This window comes from Mobula hypostoma, chromosome 18, assembly GCF_963921235.1.
Source record: "Mobula hypostoma chromosome 18, sMobHyp1.1, whole genome shotgun sequence".
Taxonomy (NCBI): domain Eukaryota; kingdom Metazoa; phylum Chordata; class Chondrichthyes; order Myliobatiformes; family Myliobatidae; genus Mobula; species Mobula hypostoma.
In genome coordinates, this window is record NC_086114.1 from 37197741 (window position 1) to 37220614 (window position 22874).

The 22874-nt window shown below is 42.8% G+C and overlaps 1 protein-coding gene across 1 annotated transcript in view; it reads right to left on the reverse strand.

The window, feature by feature from the left end:
* Positions 1-13997: 13997 nt before the first annotated feature.
* The window catches only part of opn4a (opsin 4a (melanopsin)), a 58941-nt gene continuing 50064 nt past the window's right edge, over positions 13998-22874 (reverse strand). Inside the window, exons 9-11 of the mRNA XM_063070732.1 lie at positions 22180-22332; positions 19230-19301; positions 13998-14248 (exon numbers count right to left, since the gene is read on the reverse strand). Of these exons, the coding sequence (XP_062926802.1) occupies positions 14084-14248; positions 19230-19301; positions 22180-22332 (390 nt within the window). The 3' untranslated portion in view covers positions 13998-14083. The remainder of the gene's footprint in view (positions 14249-19229; positions 19302-22179; positions 22333-22874) is intronic.

Sequence of the window (22874 nt, forward strand, 5' to 3'; positions counted from 1 at the left end):
TGCTTAATTTTAAAATCTTTGGAGGAAAGTATAGGGGGATGTCCGAGTTAAGTTCTTCACACTGAGGGTGCAGTGTGCAGGGGATGCCCTGCCAGGGGTGGTGGTAGAATCAGATACATTAGAGACATTTAAGAAAGTCATGAAGGATTGAAAACTGGAGGGTTATGTATGAAGGAATGGTTAGATGGACCTTAGAGAAGGTTAAAATGTCCGCACAACATCATGGGCCAAAGAGCCTGCACTGCTTTGTGATATTCTATGTTCTACCGCTTACCTGCACAGTAAGAGCGGACATTAACCCATCAACCTTCATGTCTTTAGTATGCAGGAGGAAACTGGAACTGCCGGGGGAACCCACACGGTCACAGGGAGAAAGTACAAACTCCACACTGACAGTACAGTAATGCATGTCAGGATCGACCCCAGTCACTGGGGCTGTGAGAAAGTGTCTCTACCCACTGCGCCAGGTGCAGCCCAACAGAGCACCATACGAAGTGAAAGATTTTCTTCAGAAAAGTATGAATTTTAGCCAGATATTTTGCAGGCACTCACTTATAGTGCTCAAAGAGACAGAGTCTCTACCTAAGCAAATTTATAGTGTGGCTTTGTAGATATTCATAAAATTACTTTTGACTGGCCGAGCCCCTGCTACTACCACTACATCGACTCAGGCCGAGGGGGCCGGCGTCGGGCTCAATAACAGACTCTCCACTTCTCCCTCTCCCTCATCAGTGTGTTCAGTTCATCTACATTAGCCGCGCCGCTGTCTTCTAGGACCATGGTCTTGGGAGGGCACCCAGGGTTCACCCTCCCATGCTTAGGCTCCCATTTGATGACTAGGCTGGCAGGTAACTCAGGGTGGCGTAGACAGTGCCCCACTAGTTGCAGTCTTCTCGCCTCGATTTTAGTGGTGAGCATCGGTAGGTCGTCATAGAGCTCGACGTTCGTCATGTGCTGTTGCCAACTCACGTCAAGAGCCATCTGGAGCATTCGTGTATAGCAACCATCTAGAGACTTTCGCACAGTCTTGGTGAGTGTCCAGGTCTCGCGTCCGTACGTGAGAATGAACTCTATGACTGCTACGAAGGCCCAGCCCCACTTAGGAGTTAATGCCATGGATCTGTCTGGACAAACACGTGAATGTAGCTTAGGCATGGCGTTTTATTAATTTGAACTCCTTAAAAAGTTATTTTTCTGAACACTATGAACTTCTGTGTTGGCATTAAAAAAGCTGCAATTATCTGAAGTTCCAACGTTTGGCTGAAACACATTTTGGCAGCGGATATACGAAAGAGAGTTCAACCTTGTGAGTGTTTGCTTTGCAAATGTAGGTCAGTGACACTTCGGTGCAGAAAGCTTTTAACCCAGTTGGATTCCAGAGCTGATGAAAGTTGACGACCACAGATCAATAACTCTAAGCCTGACTCGTGTCAGCCACAACAGCAATGTCACAGAATGTCAGTCTGACAGCTCCTGCAAGTCCAACATACACACTGCTCGATGCGTCGTCTCCAAATGCACTACCACCGCCACCAATAAACATCCGCCCCGAGAGAAATAACTAGCCTTGGGCACTATTGTTCACCATGCTTCCTCTGTGGATGTACATTATACGTTCTGATTCCACAACTGTATTGGAAAATCTTTGTGTAAACCTGTCATGCTCTAATTACACAATATCACTGTAGGCAACAAGAGTGAATACGGTGTCACAAGTTTGCATTGTCAATGAACATGAGAAATATAAAACTGTTGTGGCTTTTAAATAGGGGTTTTTGTTATAAGTTTCCTTAATTCAAATTAAATATGACAGTGTACCTCTGTACTAGTGAATATTGTGGTATATTTATTATTTTTTAAAATATTTATCCCATATGTAAGCCATAAGGTGTGACCTGACAAGTATGTTATATAATATGTGTGTTCCTGGCGCATGTATATTGGTCATCTTCAGTTCTTCTCAAGTGATAGGAGGCTACTTTCCTAAAGCATTACAGTCTGTTGTTATTCCCAAAGTGCAGTCAGGCCGGGATTTTGAGCTAACAATATTGCAAGAATTGTTAAATCTACCATAGATCATGAAGGTGTGCAGCGTTGCAGCATGTACGGTTATCCGGCTCCTGCCATACTTCTCCTTCTCGATACTGGAGATTTTGTGGCAAAGAGCAGATGATTCCTGCGCTATGTATAGCCCTGATAAGTTTTAACACTGTGAATAGCTTTAATGAGTTCTTGCACTGTACTCTGCCCTAATGAGTTATTGCACTGTCTTTAGCTCTGAGCACGACATACACTCCTGATGAGTTGTGGTGCTGTATATACTCAGTGGTCACTTTATTAGGTACGCCTATACACCTGCCCGTTAATGCAGATGTCTATTCATGTGGCAGCAACTCAATGTATAAAGGCATGCAGATATTGTTACGAGGTTCAGTTGTTGTTCAGACCAAACATCAGAATGGGAATTAACTGTGATCTATTACAGAGAATGATGCAAAAAGCGAAAAAAAACATCCTTGAAGTGGCACGCAAACACGAGGAAATCTGCAGATGCTGGAATTTCAAGCAACACACATAAAAGTTGCTGGTGAATGCAGCAGGCCAGGCAGCATCTCTAGGAAGAGGTACAGTCAACGTTTCAGGCCAAGACCCTTCGTCAGGACTAACTGAAGGAAGAGCTAGTAAGAGATTTGAAAGCGGGAGGGGGAGGGGGAGATCCGAAATGATAGGAGAAGACAGGAGGGGAAGGGATGGAGCCAAGAGCTGGTTTGCCAATCAACTGTCCAGCTCTTGGCTCCATCCCTTCCCCTCCTGACTTCTCCTATCATTTCGGATCTCCCCCTACCCCTCCCACTTTCTAATCTCTTACTATTTCTTCTTTCAGTTAGTCCTGACGAAGGGTCTTGGCCTGAAACGTTGACTGTACCTCTTCCTAGAGATGCTGCCTGGCCTGCTGCATTCACCAGCAACTTTTATGTGTGTTGCATGAAGTGGCAGTTCTGTGGGTGAAAATGCCTTGCTAATGAGAGAGGTCAGAGGAGAATGACCAGACTGCTTCAAACTGACAGGAAGGCGATATTAACTCAAATAACCATGCATTACAACAGCAGTGTTCAGAGGTGTATCTCTGAATGCACAACACGTTGAACCTTGATGGGTTTCAACTGCAGACAGCCACACCAGGCTGCACTCCTGTACTTAATAAAGTGGCCACTGAGTGTATGTCCCTGATCAGTCATTGCACTGTGCTCAGCCCTGATGAGTGGTACTGCATACACTGGGCAGTACACACTCCAGCCACGGTGTAGCCAATGGGCTCGATGTGCTAAGTGGGACCTGAGATCCTTGTCTACGTGATCCCGAGCATCTCAGGTGCTGCAGCGTCAGTCAGAGTGAACTTACTTTCGTAACTCCACGATGGAATGATTATGTAAAGCAGAAGGCAAAATGTAACTGATGCCAGTGCAGAGATACGAGGCCCTTTCCATACAGATCAGGTGAACGAGAAACCAAAAATCCTGGTACCCACTTGGGAAAGCCACACCGTCTGGTCTGAATCTGGTTCAGTGAATATATTACCATTCAAATGGGAAATTAAACCAAGGCTCTGGCAGCTTTGACAGGTGGTTGCAAATGTATCTTTGTCCAAGAACAATAATTGTGCTGTTTCTCAATGAGCAATTATTTTAATGAGCCAATGCATTATATGTGGACACATGCAGATGAACACACACACACACATACACGCACAGAGTCATGGTCAGTTAAATACTGACACACTCTGTGTAAAGCCTGTTTTTGTTTTGCTGTTTTTTCCTTATGCACATTTATATTTTGCTCGTTTATTGTTGATGGGCTCAGACTTATTCACTTGAACTGCAGGAACTGACAAACAGTAAAATGAAACAACATTTTTCACAGCTTGGACGCTGTTTCAACCAATGTAGGTACAAAAGCTCCAAGGAAACACTGGACAAGCCTTCTCCGCCTGGAAGGAACCCCTGATGTCACAATGATTACTCTCTCGCAAAGTGAAACAGCCAATTCCTATTTCACTCAGCAACTCACTTTAACTAGTGATGTGGAGATAAAAGGAAATATGGTAAGTACACAGCAGTTCAGAGCGGACATGCGAAAAAAACAGACATTCCCAGAGGCAAGAATTTGTTCTGATGTTTTTTTCTACCAAGGTAGAAAGAAGAATGAAATGTAGTTGGTGAAATTCAGTGAGATAATGATGGGAGTGAAAAGCAGTACTCAAAACAATATCAATCTCTGAATTACTCTTCTCACTACATTCCAGTGAGGTTGAAATAGGAAGATAGTGTAGATCGGCTGAAAAGTGATGGCACGGGAGGGAAGTTTTGAATTTTGTGAGGCAAAAGGATCGGATCAGAGGGACGTTGGGTCGTCAGGAAGGCTGTGATCAAGATCACAGGGATTGGGCCAACTTGTCCATGCTCTGATGGATAGTTTAAGCTCACATGCAGAAAGGGGGGACCAAACAGAAAGTTCAAATGGAAGAAATGGGATGAGTAAGTGAGCTGAGAATACTTGGAGCAAGGAAGACCTGAAAACAAAATAGGGAAATCACGTTGCTGGAAGTTTACTCAAGACTCCGAAAAGACAGAGGAAAGTGGAACATTTCTAAGGGGTGCAAGTACAACAGACCATTAATGGACATGGAATTCCACTTGCCTAACATTAAGTAGGACAGTGCTTGTGTGAAGGGTGTAGAGGACACAGTACTGATTGTTTTTAATGAATGTGTATGAAGAACAAGATAGGATGTGTCTCTGAACGAACACAAAAGGGCGATCTCTAGACTTTGCATGCCTCAATAAAATAACTTCAATCTATGCTCTACGTCTCAAACCATCGTCCTGCCTGCCTCATCCTGTGCCATCTAGAACAGAATCTGCATGAACATCGGCTTTATCATTTACCTCAGGACTGAAGGAGAAACAAGTCATTCACAATGCCTCAGAAGAAGGAAGCAATTAAAACATACTCTAATGTTGCTCTAGAGCACAAAAAAACATGGACCTTTTCCTTGGAAACCCAATGACAAACAACTTTCCAGTTACAGAAATACTTACTGATCATTTTTGTTTCCTTCCTGGCCCAAGGATAATTTGGGATCCATTTTGCAAATCTTTCTTGAATCCCAGGAGTTTTACTTTTCTAATTGGTCTGCAATGTGGAATCCCAACAAAAGCCTTTCTAAAATCCATCTGGACTACGTTGAAAACTATCTCTGTGAAGGTGCTTGACCTGCTGAGTCCTTCCAGCAGACTGCTGCTCCATATTGCAGTCTCTGCGGTCTCTTGCATCTGCAGTGCACTCAACTCTTTGCACTAACACAGACATGTGGCTTTTTTAATACCAGTTTAAGATCCTGATAGCATAACAATTTTTAACACTTACTTTACCCAAGCCAACTAAATAATTCTGTTCCCCTTACCTGTGTGACCTCCCTACATTGACGTTCAGGGATCTATATGTTCAGATTCATTGCTTGGTGCAGTTTCACCTTCAATTACGGGTTTCCAAATGGACAAAAAGGTTTTACATGATTTACATTGGTGGCATTATTGATCCAACCATGGATCTAGCCAAACAACTGATCGATAATTGTTGCCTCGGAAATGTTATCCACTGGATTCTTCACCCTTCCCCTATCTGGTCCATGTGCCCTTCACCTCTCCCCTAATGGTCCCCATTACTGCCCCCCTCACAGATCAGATTATGCATCAGTGGCCTTTGTCTGTTCACTCATCACCTCCAGTAGCTGTCTCCACCTTCACCCTCATCTTTCTCTGCCCCCCCCATCCAAGTCTCTGTCTGCCCTTCGTCATCTGCTTATCTGCTTCCCCTATTACCCGCCTGTCTCTGGTCTCCCAACTCCTCCCCTCACCTCCTCTATCCGGCTCCTGTCATCAGTTACGTCTCCTCAGTTCACCCATCACACTTTGGTTCCTGTTTCACCTTCCTCCCTCTTCCCCTTTATATTCACTGTCTGTCCATCATCCTCAGTCCTGATGCGGGTGTTCAATGTGACATGTCAACAATTCCTTTCCTTCCACAGACGTTGCTGACTTCCTCCAATACGGTGTTGTTGCCTCATCTACCAGATAATGTGGTTCACACGATTAGTCTTCAAAGTAATAGAGCCACAGTATTCAGAATCACTTGTTCATGCGTTTATTAAGCTGACAAACGTGAATATTATTGCCAATAATTAACATATTACAGCGGCGTTTGTGACAGGTGTTGTGCTGAGAAGTTCAAAACAAATCAGTTTCAAGCTCAATCTCTCTGTGTATCAACCCCAATACCTCCTACACAGCAGTCACTTTGGCAAACTATTACTGACCTCCCCTATTCCTTATCAGTAATTTTAGTTCTAGTGTCTTTTTAAGAAAACCTTAAGATTCAAGCTCTTGTGCTTTTTCCCTCAGGAAACTGCTAATTCAAGACTTCAATATAGAGTTCAGGTTTTTTTTTCTGTGCCTGTGCAATACTTTTTAAAATATAAACTAAAATCCTTTGATTATAGTATCTTTTAAATAGATTTGCTGATCATTGGTTATTATTTATAATTAATAAAATAGAGCTAACATCTCTGATAATTACACTTCCATTTCTCAGAAATTCACTTGATAGAGAAAAGATAAATATTAAAGTTCCAACATTACAATGGAGACAAAACTTTGCATTGATTCTAAAGTGTCTCAGGTGACCCTGAGGTCATGAATGAAAGATGCAATATAAATGTAAATCTCTCTTCAGTTTTACAATATATGGAAACAAAAGACAGCTTAAATAACTCTTTAAAAATGATCATAAAATTAGGTTACATATTTAGTTCAGCTTCCCCAAAACTGGCTGAATCAACCCAAAGAATTAAGGAGTTTTTAAGCATCCAGTGCAATCTTGATTTTTCCTTAAAAGTGAGATAGAAATTGCCTCCCTGATCAAATTGAAAGAACCATCCTTGGGAGATTCCATGAATTGCACTCATTTTGTAAGTCTTCCCGAAGTCTCTTAAAATTCTTACGTTTGCTATGTTTTTTACTGAAATATTTAATATTCAGTGGATTCCATTTAATTGGGCCAACAGTCATTTGGGGCAGCCACTTATTTTGGACAACTCTTAAAGAACAAAAACTAATTGAGAACATTGCCAGGATTCCCTTTGCTTATTTAGGACATGATTCTGCTCAATTGGAGCAAGAAACTATTGCCAAACAGGTTCTAAATAGCATCAGTTATGCACACCTGTGTTGCTATTAGACGCTACATTATGCTTTTCAAGCAAGCAGTTTTTAAATAGCGTCACTTGCGTTTGCTTGTGTTCAGAAGGCAGTGAATTTTTGTCACTGATAGTTGGTGAGAAGTGAGCTGTAAGACAACTCAGAACCGTTTTGATCACTGCAGTTTCAAGCATTCATGCTTGGAGATACCAGAAACTGGTGGGAGTGAAAATGAACAATTTTGCTTCTTCAACGCTTCAAGTTAGGAACTTGAAGGTATCGACAATCGTCTTGAATGTTTCAATGAAAATGAAGAGTTGGAGGTGCAATTGATGATAGTATTGTATGAAGGCAGTCTATTATCTGCAGTAGGTATTTGCACTGATTTTGTTTATTGCGTACACTGGATGAATTTCTCCTTCAATATCTATTTGGGGAACTAATACACAGATTTATAGTATTGTAGTACTATTGGTAGTTTTCTAATTTGTTCTGCATTTCCTTTAAGTGCACTATTTGTTTCTCAGTTTGTGTTTTTTTTAATACTTTTTAACTATTTCCATAAAGCTTTGGCTAATTGGGGCAAAATTTACTGGTACTGCTGTGTCCCAATTAATCAGAATCCACTTTACCAAAACTGAGAAATCTGTACAAAATAAAATGGTAAATGGTTCAGTATGGTTTTGTAAAATCATTTTTGATTACATTAAGTCAGGTGGTGGATAAAACCACCAGATTAAAAGTGCTCACTGTGTGAAAACACCTTCCTATTGTATAAATCAAACTGTACCAGATTGCAGTGTTTCGATCTATTATAACAGCATAATAAATAGAAGCAGCAACAGGCTGCTCAGCAGTTTGCCATTCAATAAGATCACAGCTCAATGGTTAACTATTTGCTACATTCTGGCACTAATCCCTTGTTGATTTCATCCATTTCAAACAATTATCTCCACTAGCCTTGAATATACTCGGGGGCTGAGCCCTAAGAGCCCTCTTGGTAGAGAGCTCCAAAGACTCACTATCTCGGCCCCAAATGACAGCTCATAGTCGATGACTATCTCTAGCCAGAGGAACCATTATCCCTGCATCTGCCCTGTAAAGAACCTTGGAAATCTGTAAGATCATCACTCATTCTTCAAAACTCAGGAAACCCTCACTTTACTCCCTCCTTATTCACAAACCTTCCATGCCAGGAATCAATCTGGTGAACCTCGATAGCATTCTTTCTATCGCAATGGTATCTTTCCAAAGAGAGGGAGAACTTGTGACATGCCATGTGCCTGTAAATAATATTCCAGCTGCAGTCACTCCATGTCACTGCAATTTGGAGCAAGCCATCTCTATACTGTTCTCTGGGTTCCCAAAGGCCAATATGCAGTTTGCTTTTCCAATTGCTTGGTGTGCTGATAAATGAAATTCCAGTAATTTATTTACAAGGACACCCAGGTCCATCTGAACACAGCACCTTTCAATCTCCCCTTTATAAAGATGTACGTAGCTTTTCACACAGAGAGTGGCGAATCTGTGGAATTCTCTGCCACAGGAAACAGTTGAGGCCAGTTCATTGGCTATATTTAAGAGGGAGTTAGATATGGCCCTTGTGGCTAAAGGGATCAGGGGGTATGGAGGAAAGGCTGGTAGAGGGTTCTGAGTTGGATGATCAGCCATGATCATACTGAATGGCGGTGCAGGCTCGAAGGGCCGAATGGCCTACTCCTGCACCTATTTTCTATGTCTCTATGTTTCTATGTTTTCCATTTTCATTTCTACCAAATTGGATGACGTTGCAGTTCTCCATGCTCTCGTCCATTAACTTAGCTTGCCTATACTATCCTGAAATGTCTCTAGCCCCTTACAACCCATACTATCACCCAGCCTTGTATCATCAGCAAACTCAGATATATTCATTCGGCCCTGTTATCTAAATCATTGGTGTGGTCTGTGAAGATATGCGGCCTCGGAACCAGTACCCGAGGCATCCCATGAACCATAGCCTCCCAACCCAAAAGTGACCCATTTATTGCAACTGCTGTTGTTTCATTACTGCTCATTGACCAGTCCTCAGTCCATGGCAGTATATTGTCCCCACTCCTGTGCTTCATGTTGCTTCATGCTGAATGTTGCTTCATTCACCTCTTGTATAACTAATTATCTGTAAGTCCACTACACAACAACCCTCTGCGTCTTCTGCTTGTTAAACCTTGACACAGTATATAGGATTAATTTTTCTGCCCAGCGCAGTAAGTCTCTGATAATCCGGCATCTTGAAACTTTAGTGCTAGCAGGTGAGCAGACTATCTGGACTATTAGATGGCATTTCTATTAGTACCCTAACACACTTTTAGATAATATTTTTACAGATATTACACAATATAATAATCCATTATTTTCCAGTGAATCCTGTAAGTTTAAAGCAAATGTGGGAAATGTGGCCCTAGTGAGTGGGAACAGAATGAGGGAACCAGACACCTGGTGCATCAGAAGACAGCAAGGGAACTGGAGGTCTAGTGAGCGGGAAGGTTGGGTGGGAACTGGGAGATCTCTAAATGCTCCATAACTGCAAGGTTGTTAATGAACCCTTTCTCATTACATAAAACTAGATCTAAAATAGCTTGTTCACTCTTTGGTTAATACACTCATCTAGAAAAGATCTCTCAATACAGTCCATAGTTTCAGGATTCATGCTATTACTGTTGGGTTTGCAATGTCTGTATGTAGACTAAAGTTACTTGTGTTTCCTAGGATGCACCCCTTAACTTCCAGATTACACAATGCCACCATTTACCAGCACTGGATGGTCCAATCAAACCTCCCACCTCTATCATCTTCCCTGTGCTGTTTACACCTTCAACCAAATTGCTGCTACTTTCCAATTTTCAGAACTCTGATCCTCTCTCTTTGTCTCATTCCATATCTCAAACCAGCTTCAAATTCTTTCCCATTTCACCATACATCCTAGAATATTTAATATCCTTGTTCACGGCAGATCTTATACTTGGTAAGCTTTAAATGAATGTGAGAGAAAACCAAAACAGCAGAATGTTTAAAATCTAGTCCAATGTCAAACTGGACGTGGATGAAAATTGTGTCACGTCATTTTAAGATAGGTCCACAAGGGCGAAGCTGAAAGCAGATGTCACATGCGATACTGTCTACTGATTGCTAGGCCCTGGGTTGTCACCTGGTTTAACAGGGTCCATTTTAGAGGATTTGTTAGGAAATAACTGGTGATTCCATCAAGAATGGTTCCTGGGCTAGGGAAGGGACCTTAAATCATGAATTATGTGAAGCCAATAAAAGGAGATGCAAGGAAGGAGAGGGAAAGAGAGAAGGAAAGAGAGGGAGAGAGGGAGAGAGAGAGAGAGAAAGATAGAGTGAGTGAGATAGAGTCATAGTCATGAAAGACATACATTACAGCAAAGAGACAGGCCCTTCAGCCCATCTTGAGTGCAGGTCAGTGGGAATAAGTGAGAGTAAGAGTTTGGCATGGACTAGAAGGGCTGAGATGGCCTGTTTCTGTGCTGTGATTGTTATATGGTTATATGGTTATATAGTCTGACCTGCACCCAGACCATAGTGCTCCAAACCCCTTTCATCCATGTACCTATCCAAATTTCTCTTGAATGTTGAAATGTATCCTACATCTACCACTTCCACTGACAGCTCGTTCCATACTTTCGCACCTCTCTAAGTGAAGCAGTTCCCCTTAAATATTTCACCTTTCACCCTTAACCTATGACCTCTAGTTGTAATCTCACCCACCCTCAATGGAAAAAGCCTGTTTGCATTTACCCTATCTACCGTATCTATACCCTTCATAATTTTGTATACCTCCCATCAATCGTCTATCTTCAATGTTCTAGGGAATAACCTGTAATAACCTATTCAACTTCTCCTTATAACTCAGGTCCTCAAGTCCAGGCAACATTCTTTTAAATTTCTCTGCACTCTTTCAATCTTATTTACATTATTACTCTATGTAGGTGACCAAAACTGCACACAATTCAGTACTTCAAATTAGGCCTCATCAACGTCTTATACGATTTCAACATAACAGTCCAACTGCAGTACTCAATGTATTGATTAATGAAGGCTAATGTGTCAAAAATTTTCTTTGACACCCTATCTACCTGTGATGCTACTTTCAATGAATTATGGACCTGTATTCCTAGATTCCTTCATTCCACCACACATCTCAGTGCCCTACTGCTCACTGTGTAAGACCTACCCTGATTGATACTCCCAAATTGCAATTCTTGTTCACACTTGTCTCCATTAAATTCCAGCTGCCATTTTTCAGCCCATTTTTCCAGCTGGTCCAGACCTCCAAACTTTGATAGTCTTCCTCGCTATCCACTACACCCCCAAATTTGGTGTCAACTGCAAATTTGCAGATCCTGTTTACCACATTTTCATCCAGATCATCGATATAGATGACAAACAACAATGGACCCATCACCGATCCCTGCAGCACACCATTAGACACAGGTATCTAGTCAGGGAGGCAACCATCTACAACCTGTCTCTGTTTTCTGCTGTGAAGTCGATGTCTAATTCAATTTACTACCACATCTTGAATGCCAAGTGACTGAACCTTTTTGCCCAACCTCCCATGAGGGACCTTGTCTAAGGCCTTGCTAAAGTCAATCTACAATAGACAATATGAACTGCCTTGCATATGAAGATTAACTTTCCTGATAACTCCTTCAAAAAACTATAAGATTAGTTTGACGCAACTTACCATGCAAAAACCAATGTTGACAATCTAAAATTAGTCCTTGTCTATCCAAATATCATACCTATATATCCAGTCCCTTAGAACACCTTCCAATAACTTTCCCACTACCAACATCAGGCTCACTGGCCTATAATTTCTTGGTTTATTCTTAGGGCCTTCCATAAACAACAGAACAACATTAGCTACCCTCCAGTCCTCTGGCACATCACCCATGGCTAAGGACCTGTTAAATATCTCTGTTAGGGGCCTCTGTAATTTCTGCACTACCCCACCCCCAATAGTATCCAAAGCAGTATACTTATTATTGAGAGAAACGGCTGCAGGGGTACTCTGTACTGGTTGCTTGATCCCTTTCCCTCTTCTGATAGTCACCCAGTTACCTGCCTCCTGCAACTTAGGGTTGACAATCTCCCTGTAGCTCCTATTTATCACCTCCTCATTCTCCCGTATGAACCAAAGGTTATCGAGCTGCAGCTTCAGTTCCTTAACATCATGCTCAGTGTACATCGCGCAGAAGTAGTTACCTGGGAGGCTGGAGGTCTCCTGAAGTTCACACATATCATACAAGAAACATACCTGTAACTCTAGACCCATTCTCAATGCACTAGAACTGTAGTAACAGAAATAAAATTTACTGGAAACTTACTTAGAACTTCTACTTGCACTTCTCCAAGACCGTTGAACCAAAGGCGGACTCGTCTAACAGTGCCCGCTCCAACAGTGGCCGCTCCACTTACACCTCCTTTCTTTTTACTGGCTCAAACAATGACTCACTCCTGATGAGATTTGCTGTTTCCAAATGGCTCCTGTCCTGTAAGATGTCGCTCTCTTACTCAGAAGAAGTGGACTGGAGTGGAAATGAGGAAAATAAAGAATTAGAAAATGGATAAATGAAGAAACGAGAAGAATGGAGAATTAGAAAAAGGAAATTAGTTAAATGGGTGGCAGGATGGTAAAGGAGGAGTAAAATGCAAGAATGTGGATTTTGGGTTGTTTTGGTTTGTTTTAAATGTTAGGTTGGACTTGTTGGATTTAAAGCCCATGAAGCAATATTTTGAGGTAAGTCTGGTATGTGATCTGGAAGGGGACTCGGGGATGGTGCTGGTCCATATCCTGTCCTCTGTAATTCTGCCCAGAGTTACCATCTGTGGTTGTGGGCTTCTGTCGAATTAGGTTGGGCAAGTTGCAGAGGTGTGAGCTTTACCACGGTCCCAGACAGTGTCAACAAAGGTCAATGCAAAGGAAACAGAGATTCATGTCATAGAAGAATAAAAAGTGTGTTGAGATTTTTTTCACCTGACATTATAGGGTCTGGAACTCACTAATTCAAAGGAGAGTAGTGGTGGAAGCAGATACAAAAGAGTCATTCGAGAGACACATGAATATACAGAGAATGGAGAGATATGGACAATATGTGGGCAGAAGGGATTAGTTTAATTTGGAATTTGCTTCATCAGTTCAGACCAACATCATCAGCTGAAGGGCCTGTTCCTGTGCTGTTCTAAGTCCGATGTACTGCACACTAATATTCTCTGGTTTACCTGGTGGATGATGTTTGGACAGGCAGCAAGAAACACATTAGTGAAGTTGGTGATGGGGTAGTGAGGCTGCTCAATCCTTGTCCCATTAAAACAAATTACCTGCTTTTCTTCCTTTCTGATCAATGCCGCATTAAAATCTCCACCTATTTCTTTCTCTAGAATCTCAGAACCATCACCCTCACCCCTCTAAATCTAGCCTCTTTTTTCTCCAATTTACAAAGGCCAAATCTGGTCTCATCCAATCCCAATCACATGATGTAAGCCCCATTTTTCCAAAGATGTTTGGACCTTGTACCTTCATTTGTGTTCTCCAGTAGATAATGAACCTACTTGTTCAGGTCTCCGTAGCAACACGAGCACCTCATTCTTGGTTCATTAATTTTGGAGCTGGTGTCATGAAGGTCTAGAACTACAGGGAAAACACCCCTCCCACAAACCCTGCTACCCTCCCCCCAAATCCTATGAGTTGTCACTATTACTTTGTCTTCATATTGATCCAGTTAACTTGAATGGGGCAGCTGCAGCACTGTGGCATCGTGAGGGAGTCAGGGTTGCTGATTTGCCTGCAAGCTTGCTTCCGAAATGGGGCTGAGGCAGTCTTTGCAATGCTGGTTGCTGCTCTGAGTAATTACAATACTGGGGATCCAGGTCGCCTTTGTCACTGGCACACCTACTTTCTTCAGATCAGCACCATCCAGATTCCCGACCACCTGAATAGACAATAAGCCATTAGAGAGAACATAGTCAAGTGTTCGATTACTGTGTATCTCGGTCAATCATCAGCTCAAACGCTTGATGCATATCCTACTCCGAGGAGCTTCTTTAGCATCTTCATTTAATAGCTTTTCCTAATCTGATCAGTCATCACCAAGAAGCAGCGTGTCAAAGCAGCACCATTATATGTTTGAAGCATTTAAAATCGTTCAATCCAGTTTAAGATCTTTCTGACTCACGTGCATAAAAACACTCAAATACATACTGTATGTCCTATACAAGTGCATAATACGCAGAATGTAAATAGCCTGAAACATAGATCATCATAGAGTTGTCATGGAAACAGCCCTACTAAGCTCCCATTTGCACAATCCTACTTTAAAAACTAATCCTATTTTGTTCTCCCCACATTCTCATCAACACCTACTGATTTCCACCACTCCCCAACACAATTCTCAGAGGGTAATTAACCTACCCATCCACTTCCAAAGTCGTGGCTGTAATTAAACTGAATGCGCTAATTAGGTGTAGTCCAGAATTCCTAGTGTGACTGCTATGGAGATGATGGATTTTGACTCTGAGCTCGTGGACTCATGAAAAATCTAAGACTGGAGCCCACTTGGAATGGCAGCAGAAGGGGTCTCATTCTCAAAGCAACTGACCAAAGTTCTAATACTGCCTTAAGTCTCCTATATGCCAGTAACAATGGATACGAACAGACTAGAACAGCAGTGAGCAACTTGAGTCAGGTTTCTCTTGGTTGCTGATATTTATCGTTATGATAGCTGCCTCTATGTGTGTACTTGTGCATGTGAGTTTGTGTCTGTGTATATTTCTATTTGCAGCAACACACACAAAATGCTGGAGAAACTCAGTAGGTCAGGCGGCATCAGTAGAAAGGAATAACTGTTGAGGTTTTGGGCCGAGACTCTTAGAAACATAGAAACATAGAAAACCTGCAGCACAATACGGGCCCTTCGGCCCACAAAGCTGTGCCGAACATGTCCCTACCTTAGAAATTACTAGGCTTACCCATAGCCCTCTATTTTTCTAAGCTCCAAGTACCTATCCAAAAGTTTCTTAAAAGACTCTATTGTATTCGCCTCTACCACCGTTGCTGGCAGCCTGTTCCACACACTCACCACTCTCTGAGTAAAAAACTTAACCCTGACATCTCCTCTGTACCTACTCCCCAGCACCTTAAACCTGTGTCCTCTATCAGCCCTGGGAAAAAGCCTCTGAATATCCACATGATCAATGCCTCTCATCATCTTATACACCTCTATCAGGTCACCTCTCATCCTCTGTCGCTCCAAGGAGAAAAGGCCGAGTTCACTCAACCTGTTTTCATAAGGCATGCTCCAAAATCCAGGCAACATCCTTGTAAATCTCCTCTGCACCCTTTCTATGGCTTCCACATCCTTCCTGTAGTGAGGCAACCAGAACTGAGCACAGTACTCCAAGTGAGGTCTGACCAGGGTCCTACATAGCTGCAACATTACCTCTCGGCTCCTAAATTCAACTCCATGATTAATGAAGGCGAATGCACCGTATACCTTCTTAACCACACAGTCAACTTGAACAGCAGCTTTGAGTGTCCTATGGACTCGGACCCAAAGATCCCTCTGATCCTCCACACTGCCAAGAGTCTTACCATTAATACTATATTCTGCAATCATATTTGACCGACCAAAATGAACCACTTCACACTTATCTGGGTTGAACTCCATCTGCCACTTCTCAGCCCAGTTTTGCATCCTATCAATGTCCTGCTGTAACCTCTGACAGCCCTCTACACTATCCACAACACCCCCAACCTTTGTGTCATCAGCAAACTTACTAACCCATCCCTCCACTTCCTCATACAGGTTACTTATAAAAATCACAAAGTGTAAGGGTCCCAGAACAGATCCCTGAAGCACACCACTGGTCACAGACCTCCATGCAGAATATGACCTGTCCGCAACTACTCTTTGCCTTCTGTGGCAAGCCAGTTCTGGATCCACAAAGCAATGTCCCCTTGGATCCCATGCCTCCTTACTTTCTCAATAAGCCTTGCATGGAGTACCTTATCAAATGCCTTGCTGAAATCCATATACACTATATCTACTGCTCTTCCTTCATCAATGGGTTTAGTCACATCCTCAAAAAATTCAGTCAGGCTTGTAAGACATGACCTGCCCTTGACAAAGTCATGCTGACTATTGCTAATCAGATTATACCTCTCCAAATGTTGATAGATCCTGTCTCATTGGAATGTACCTGTGCAGAACTCCACACAAGTATCCCCCGAACATTTGCCACATTTCTTCCATACTTTTCTCTGAGAACATCTGTTCCTAACTTAAGCTTCCAATTTCCTGCCTGATAGCTTCATAATTCCCCTTACTCCAATTAAACACTTTTCTAACTTGTTTGTTCCTATCTCTCTCCAATGCTATTGTAAAGGAGATAGAATTATGATTATTATCTCCAAAATGCTCTCTCACTGAGAGATTTGACACCTGACCAGGTTCATTTCCTAATACCAAATCAAGTACAGTCTCTCCTCTTGTAGGCTTATCTACATGTTGTGTCAGGGAACCTTCCTGAACACACCTAACAAACTCTACCCCATCTAAACCCCTTGCTCTAGGGAGATGCCAATCGATATTTGGGAAATTAAAATCTCCCATCACGACAACTCTGCTATTATTACACCTTTCCAGGATCTGTTTCCCTATCTGCTCCTCGATATGTTACTATTGGGCAACCTATAAAAAACACCTAGTAAAGTTATTGACCCCTTCCTGTTCCTAACCTCCACCCACAGAGACTCCATAGACAATCTCTCCAAGGTGTCCACCTTTTCTGCAGCCATGACACGATCTCTGACCAACAGTGCCACGCCCCCACCTCTTCTGCCTCCTTCCCTGTCCTTTCTGAAACATCTAAAACCCGGCACTTGAAGTAACCATTCCTGTCCCTGAGCCATCCAAGTCTCTGTATTGGCCACCACATTATATCTCCAAGTACTGATCCACGCTCTAAGCTCATCTGCTTTGTTCACAATACCTGTGTTAAAATAGACACATCTCAAACCATCCTTCTGAGTGTGTCCCTTCTCTATCACCTGCCTATCCTCCCTCACACACTGTCTCTAAGTTTTCTCTATTTGTGAGTCAACCGCCTCTTCACCAGTCTCTTCAGTTCAGTTCCCACTCCCCACAACTCTAGTTTAAACTCTCCCCAGTAGCCTTAGCAAACCTCTCCGCCAGGATATTGGTCCCCCTGGGAATTCATGCAACCCGTCCTTTTTGTGCAGGTCACACTTGCCCCAAAAGAGGTCCCAATGATCCAGAAATCTGAATCCCTGCCCCCTGCTCCAATCCCTCAGCCACACATTTATCCTCCACCTCATTCTATTCCTATTCTCACTGTCGCGTGGCACAGGCAGTAATCCCGAGATTACTACCTTTGCGGTCCTGCTTCTCAACTTCCTTCCTAACTCCCTGTAGTCTTTTTTCAGGACCTCTTCCCTTTTCCTACCTATGTCGTTGGCACCAATATGTACCACGACCTCTGGCTGTTCTCCCATTTCATCAGGACTGGAAAGGAAGGGTTAAGGTGCCTGAATAAAAAGGTGGGGGAAGGGGAAGGAGGACTAGCTGGAAGGTGACAGGAGAAGCCAGGTTGTTAGGAAAGGTAAAAGGCTGGAGAGGAACGAATCCGATTGGAGAGGAGAATGGACCATAGGAGAAAAGGAAGGAGGAGAGAACTCAGGGGGAGGTGATAGGCAGATGAGAAGAGGTAAGAGGCTGGGTTGGAGAATAGAAGAACGACATGTCAGAATAGGAATGGAAATCAGAATTAAAATGTTTGGCCACCAGGAAATTCCACTTTTGGCGGATGAAGCAGAGGTGCTCGATGAAGTGGTCCCCCGGTTTACAATAGATCTCATCAATGTAGAGGAGGCCGCATAGGAGTACTGGGCACAATAGATGACACCAGCAGATTCACAGGTGAAGTGTTGCCTCACTTGGAAGGACTGTTTGGGGCCCTGATTGGGGGTGAGGGAGGAGGTGAATGGGCAGATGTAGCAATTGGGCCGTTTGAAGGGATAAGTGCTGGGAGGGAGATTAGTGGGGAGAAATGAATGGACAAGGGAATCACAGAGGGATTGGTCTCTGCGGAAAGTGGAGAGAGGAGGGAGGTAAAGATAAGTTTAGTGATAGGTCTTTTTGAGATGGTGTAAGTTGCAGAGAATGATGTGTTGGCTGCAGAGGCTCATAGGGTGGTGGGTAAGGACAAGAGGAACCCTATTTCTGTTTGGGAGACAGGAAGATGGGGTGAGCACAGATGTTTGGGAAATGGAGGAGATGCAGCTGAGAGCAGCTTCAATGGTGCAGGAAGGGAAACCCCATTCTTTGAAGAAGAGGACACCTCTAACGTCCTGGAAAGGAAAGTCACATCCTGGGTACAGAGACGGTGGAGATGAAGGAACTGAGAAAAGGAAATAACACTTTTTCAGAAGACTGGGTGGGAAGAGTGCCATGACAACCATGGGATTTGGTAGGCTTATGAAAGATATGAGTTGACAGTTTGTTTCCAGAGATGGAGACAGACAGATGGAGAAAACGGGAAGGAGGTGTTAGAAATGGAGCATCTGTGAATGTGTATGTGTATATATACATATGAGTGTTTGTCTGTGGCATGTGTGTGTTCGTGTGCATTGTGCATCTTTTGGCATCTGTAGGAAACGATCTGAGTTACACACATAAGTGTGTCAGCTCATTGTACAAAAGAATCAGATGATTGTGATAAAACAAAGAAGGGAAGAACACAAATTATAAACTTTTACAAATGTTAAAGAAGTTGACCACAAGACTTCTGGCTGTCTGATTCGCCAATAGGCTGCTCCCTTACTGTAATGTTTTAGGGCATGCAAAATCATATCTGATCTTTCCCTTTAACATCATGGAACAGGTTATGATGTACCTTAGGAGGGAGTATCCCATCATCTCGTGGGTTCATTTGAACCAGTGTGATGTTATCTACATCGAGTGATATCTGGAAAGGAAGCAGTTAAATTGTTTACTGAGTCTATGGAGCTTAGGAGGTTGGTTTACTGTCCCTTAAGATTACATGTGACTTCAATGTACATTGTTCAGTATTCCAAATTAAACCTTAAAGCTTGCTCCTTTCTATAAACGTCAGTGAAACCTTCAATGGATCCCCACATGCAGCATGCATTTAATCAGACAAGCTGGCAACATTTGAGGAGCGTGCTGCAGCCTGCTTTCCTTCTGTCCATTGCAAGTCCTTGTGACGTGCAGCCAGCAGCAGATGCATTAACTCCCCTGACAGTCCATCAGACACCGAGAAGCTGCAGGTGTCACAAAAATGCAGAAGGTTGGCACAGTTAGCCTGACTTTGATGAAGGAGCAAGGCCTAAAAACACTAGTGCACTCAAATAGCTCAGTCTCAGCGTCTCTTCACTCACACTACCCTGGCTCCCTTAAAGCCAGTGGCTTTATTGTTTTAGCAACCATCAAAGTCAAAGGAAGAGTTCCAGTTGCAAGAATCTAAAGATTTATTTGCTAACATCAAATAGAATGTATCTGAATTTGAGACTTCACCTTGAAGACCCTTGGAATTAACATTCAGGGCTGTTTGCTATTTTCCAAAATATTACAACATGGATCAATTTACCTGAGGTCAGAGAGAACCATCAATCATTGGATGAAATAGAAGTGCATTCTAGGAGTTTGCTGTGTTTGAGTTGGGTCCAGAAAGAGGGTGGAAGGAATGGGGTCTGTAGTGATGGATTAGGGACTGGGGATTGTGGTGGGGTGAGGAACTGGGGGTCACGGTCATCAATGATTGGAACCTGCATTGTATTGATGATCAGTGTTGAGTTTGGGGCTGGGGAGTGGGGGGAAGGCAAGAGGGTTGGAAGAACAGAACAGTGCTGTGGGCCGGAGGGATTCCTTGTGCCTACAGGACCCATCTGACAGGTTTCCCAGGTGAATGCTACACAGGGGACCAGTGAGGGTTACTCCTGGGACACAGGGAATGGCAGCATCACGTGTACCCCTGACCTTTTAATCGTATCAAGAATGTCAAGAAACCTCATGCCTGCAAGAAGCTGACTAGATCCATGAAAATAGAGGTTTCATGTTGAGTAAAATTGAGTTTAAATTACGTAAGGCTCACACTGACAGCCCTTATTTCTTACGCCATGGCAGTGTAGCGGGTTAGTGCGATTCTGTTACAGTTTGGGAAGTTCCAGAGCTGGGATTTCGATTCTGGTGCTGTTCCGTAAGGAGCCCCTTTACGTCCTCCCTGGGTCCACTGGTTTTCTCTCTCAGTCCAAACATATACTGAGTAGGGTTAATTGGTCATTGTAAGTTGTCCTGTGATAAAATTGTTTGTTGGGGGGTGCTGGGACGGCATGGCTTGAAGGGCCAGAGGGCCCTACTCTGAATGTGTTGCCAAATAAACAAATAGATAAATAAATTCTGCTAGATATATGTACCGCAATAAATGATTCCTAGTCTTTTAATTAGTGTAGTTTTTTAGAAGGTTAAGGAGGCTTGGCTTGTCAGTGACACTCCAACCAACTTCTCCAGATGTACTATTGTTAGTATCCTGACTGGTTTGGTAATTTGAAAGCACAGGAACGCAATCCACAGCAGAGAGTGATGGACTCTATCCAACACATCACGGACACACCCCTCCCACCATCAGTAGTATCTGCAGGGGGCACCACCTCAGGGAGGGAAGATCCTTCATCGAAGATTCCCATCATCCAGGCTGTGCTACCTTCTCACTGCTACCAGCGGGCAGGATGTACGGAAGCCAGAAGTCCCTCAACACGCCTGAGGAAAAATTACTTCCCTTCAACCATTCATTCTGGAACTAAATGGCACAACCCTAATCACTACAACAGTATATCCACTTTGATCACTCTGTGCTAAAATGAACTATTTTGTTCTGATTGTGTTCTTTCTTATAAAAATTGTACATGATTAATCTATGGTTAATCTATTTTAATCTATTTAGAGGTACAGTGCAAAACAACCCTTCCAGCCCAATGAGCTGCTCTGCCCGGGAACCCAACGATTTAACCCTACACTAATCACAGGACAGTTTATAATGACTAATTAACCTATTAACTGGTACAACTTTGGAATGTGGGGGGAACCCATGCACTCATGCGAAGGGCATACAAACTTCTTACAGACATTGAACTCTGAACTTCAATACCCCAAGCTGTGATAGTGTTGTGCTAGCCACCGTGCAGCTTACGTAATGCCATGAGCCCGTGATGCTGTGCATAATTATACTTGGGCATTTGATAATAAACTCGACTTTGACTTTGATTCTTTCCAGTTATGCATCGGCACATCAGGTCTGCAGTTCCAGTTGGATCCCCCTCAATCAGTGAATCCTCGCCAGAGTGGGGGAGATCCAGCGTTAGAGCACCAGAGGGAATCCCTTCTGGCTCAAGGACACATATGGTCCTTCTGTTCTCCACAGGAACTGGCAGCACCCCCATGGAACTTGGGCCCTATTGAGTTCAGTCATTAATCTAAAGAACACAAGACTTTATCTATTATGACTTATTCTCTGTTCTCTCTCTTGCAAAGAGTTTAAATTTCTCTCCCTCTACACTGAGCTACAGAATCTCCAGCCGATGGGAAATAGTTGGGCTATTTCAGACCTGTGACTGTCGTACACTTCCCTTGATCATGGCTGGCAACATCACATTAAATTATCCAGAGTCCAAACTATCCTCTTCATTACTCGGTAACTGAAATCTTAACCCCTGCTATGTCTCATGATAGGGCTGAATTCAAGCCATTACTAAATTGAACTGCAGTTGATCCTTACTGAATGAGTTCACATAATCCCCAACTGTTGCCACTTGAATTGAGCTCATTACCTTCTCAAAGATGCCTGAATCATTGCTTTTCAATTTTGATTTGTCTTTGCCGTTACTTTGTCCAGTCAGATCTTTGCTGGATTCACAGGAAACTTCTCTGCTGACAGGTCTTGAGCTTATGGTGGAAATATCAGCATCATTATCTGTCCAGCCCTGCAGACAAATATTAAAGAATATCAAGAATCAAACACTGGTTTTGCAAAAGATAACTTTCCCTCCGTTACTACTTAAAGCCTGTGGAATATTTTGGAAGTTGCCTGTGTTGAGCCAGACTAGGCAAGTTTTTTTTCCAATTGTGATCGTACTTATCAAGTGATGTTGTCCCTATAACCTATATCATTTCCCAAACAAAACCATTCAAGCCAGAAATAAAAATCAAGCAACTGTAAATACTAGAAATCAGAAATATAAACAGAAAATGCTGGAAACAATTAGTAGGTCCGACAGCACCTGTGGAGAGAGAGACAGATATAATTTACTGTTGAAATGTTTAGTTATGACAAAGGCTTTCAAAGCTGAAATGTTTCTCTAACCACAGATGCTGCCTGACCTGCTTACTGCTTCCAGAATCTTCTGTTTTCATCACCCTTGACATAAACGCTTTAATAATCTGGCAATTTTTAATGTGGCAACTTTAACAGAAAAATAAATCTCAGGGTACATAATCAAACATTCTGTTGCTGTGGCAGGAATAG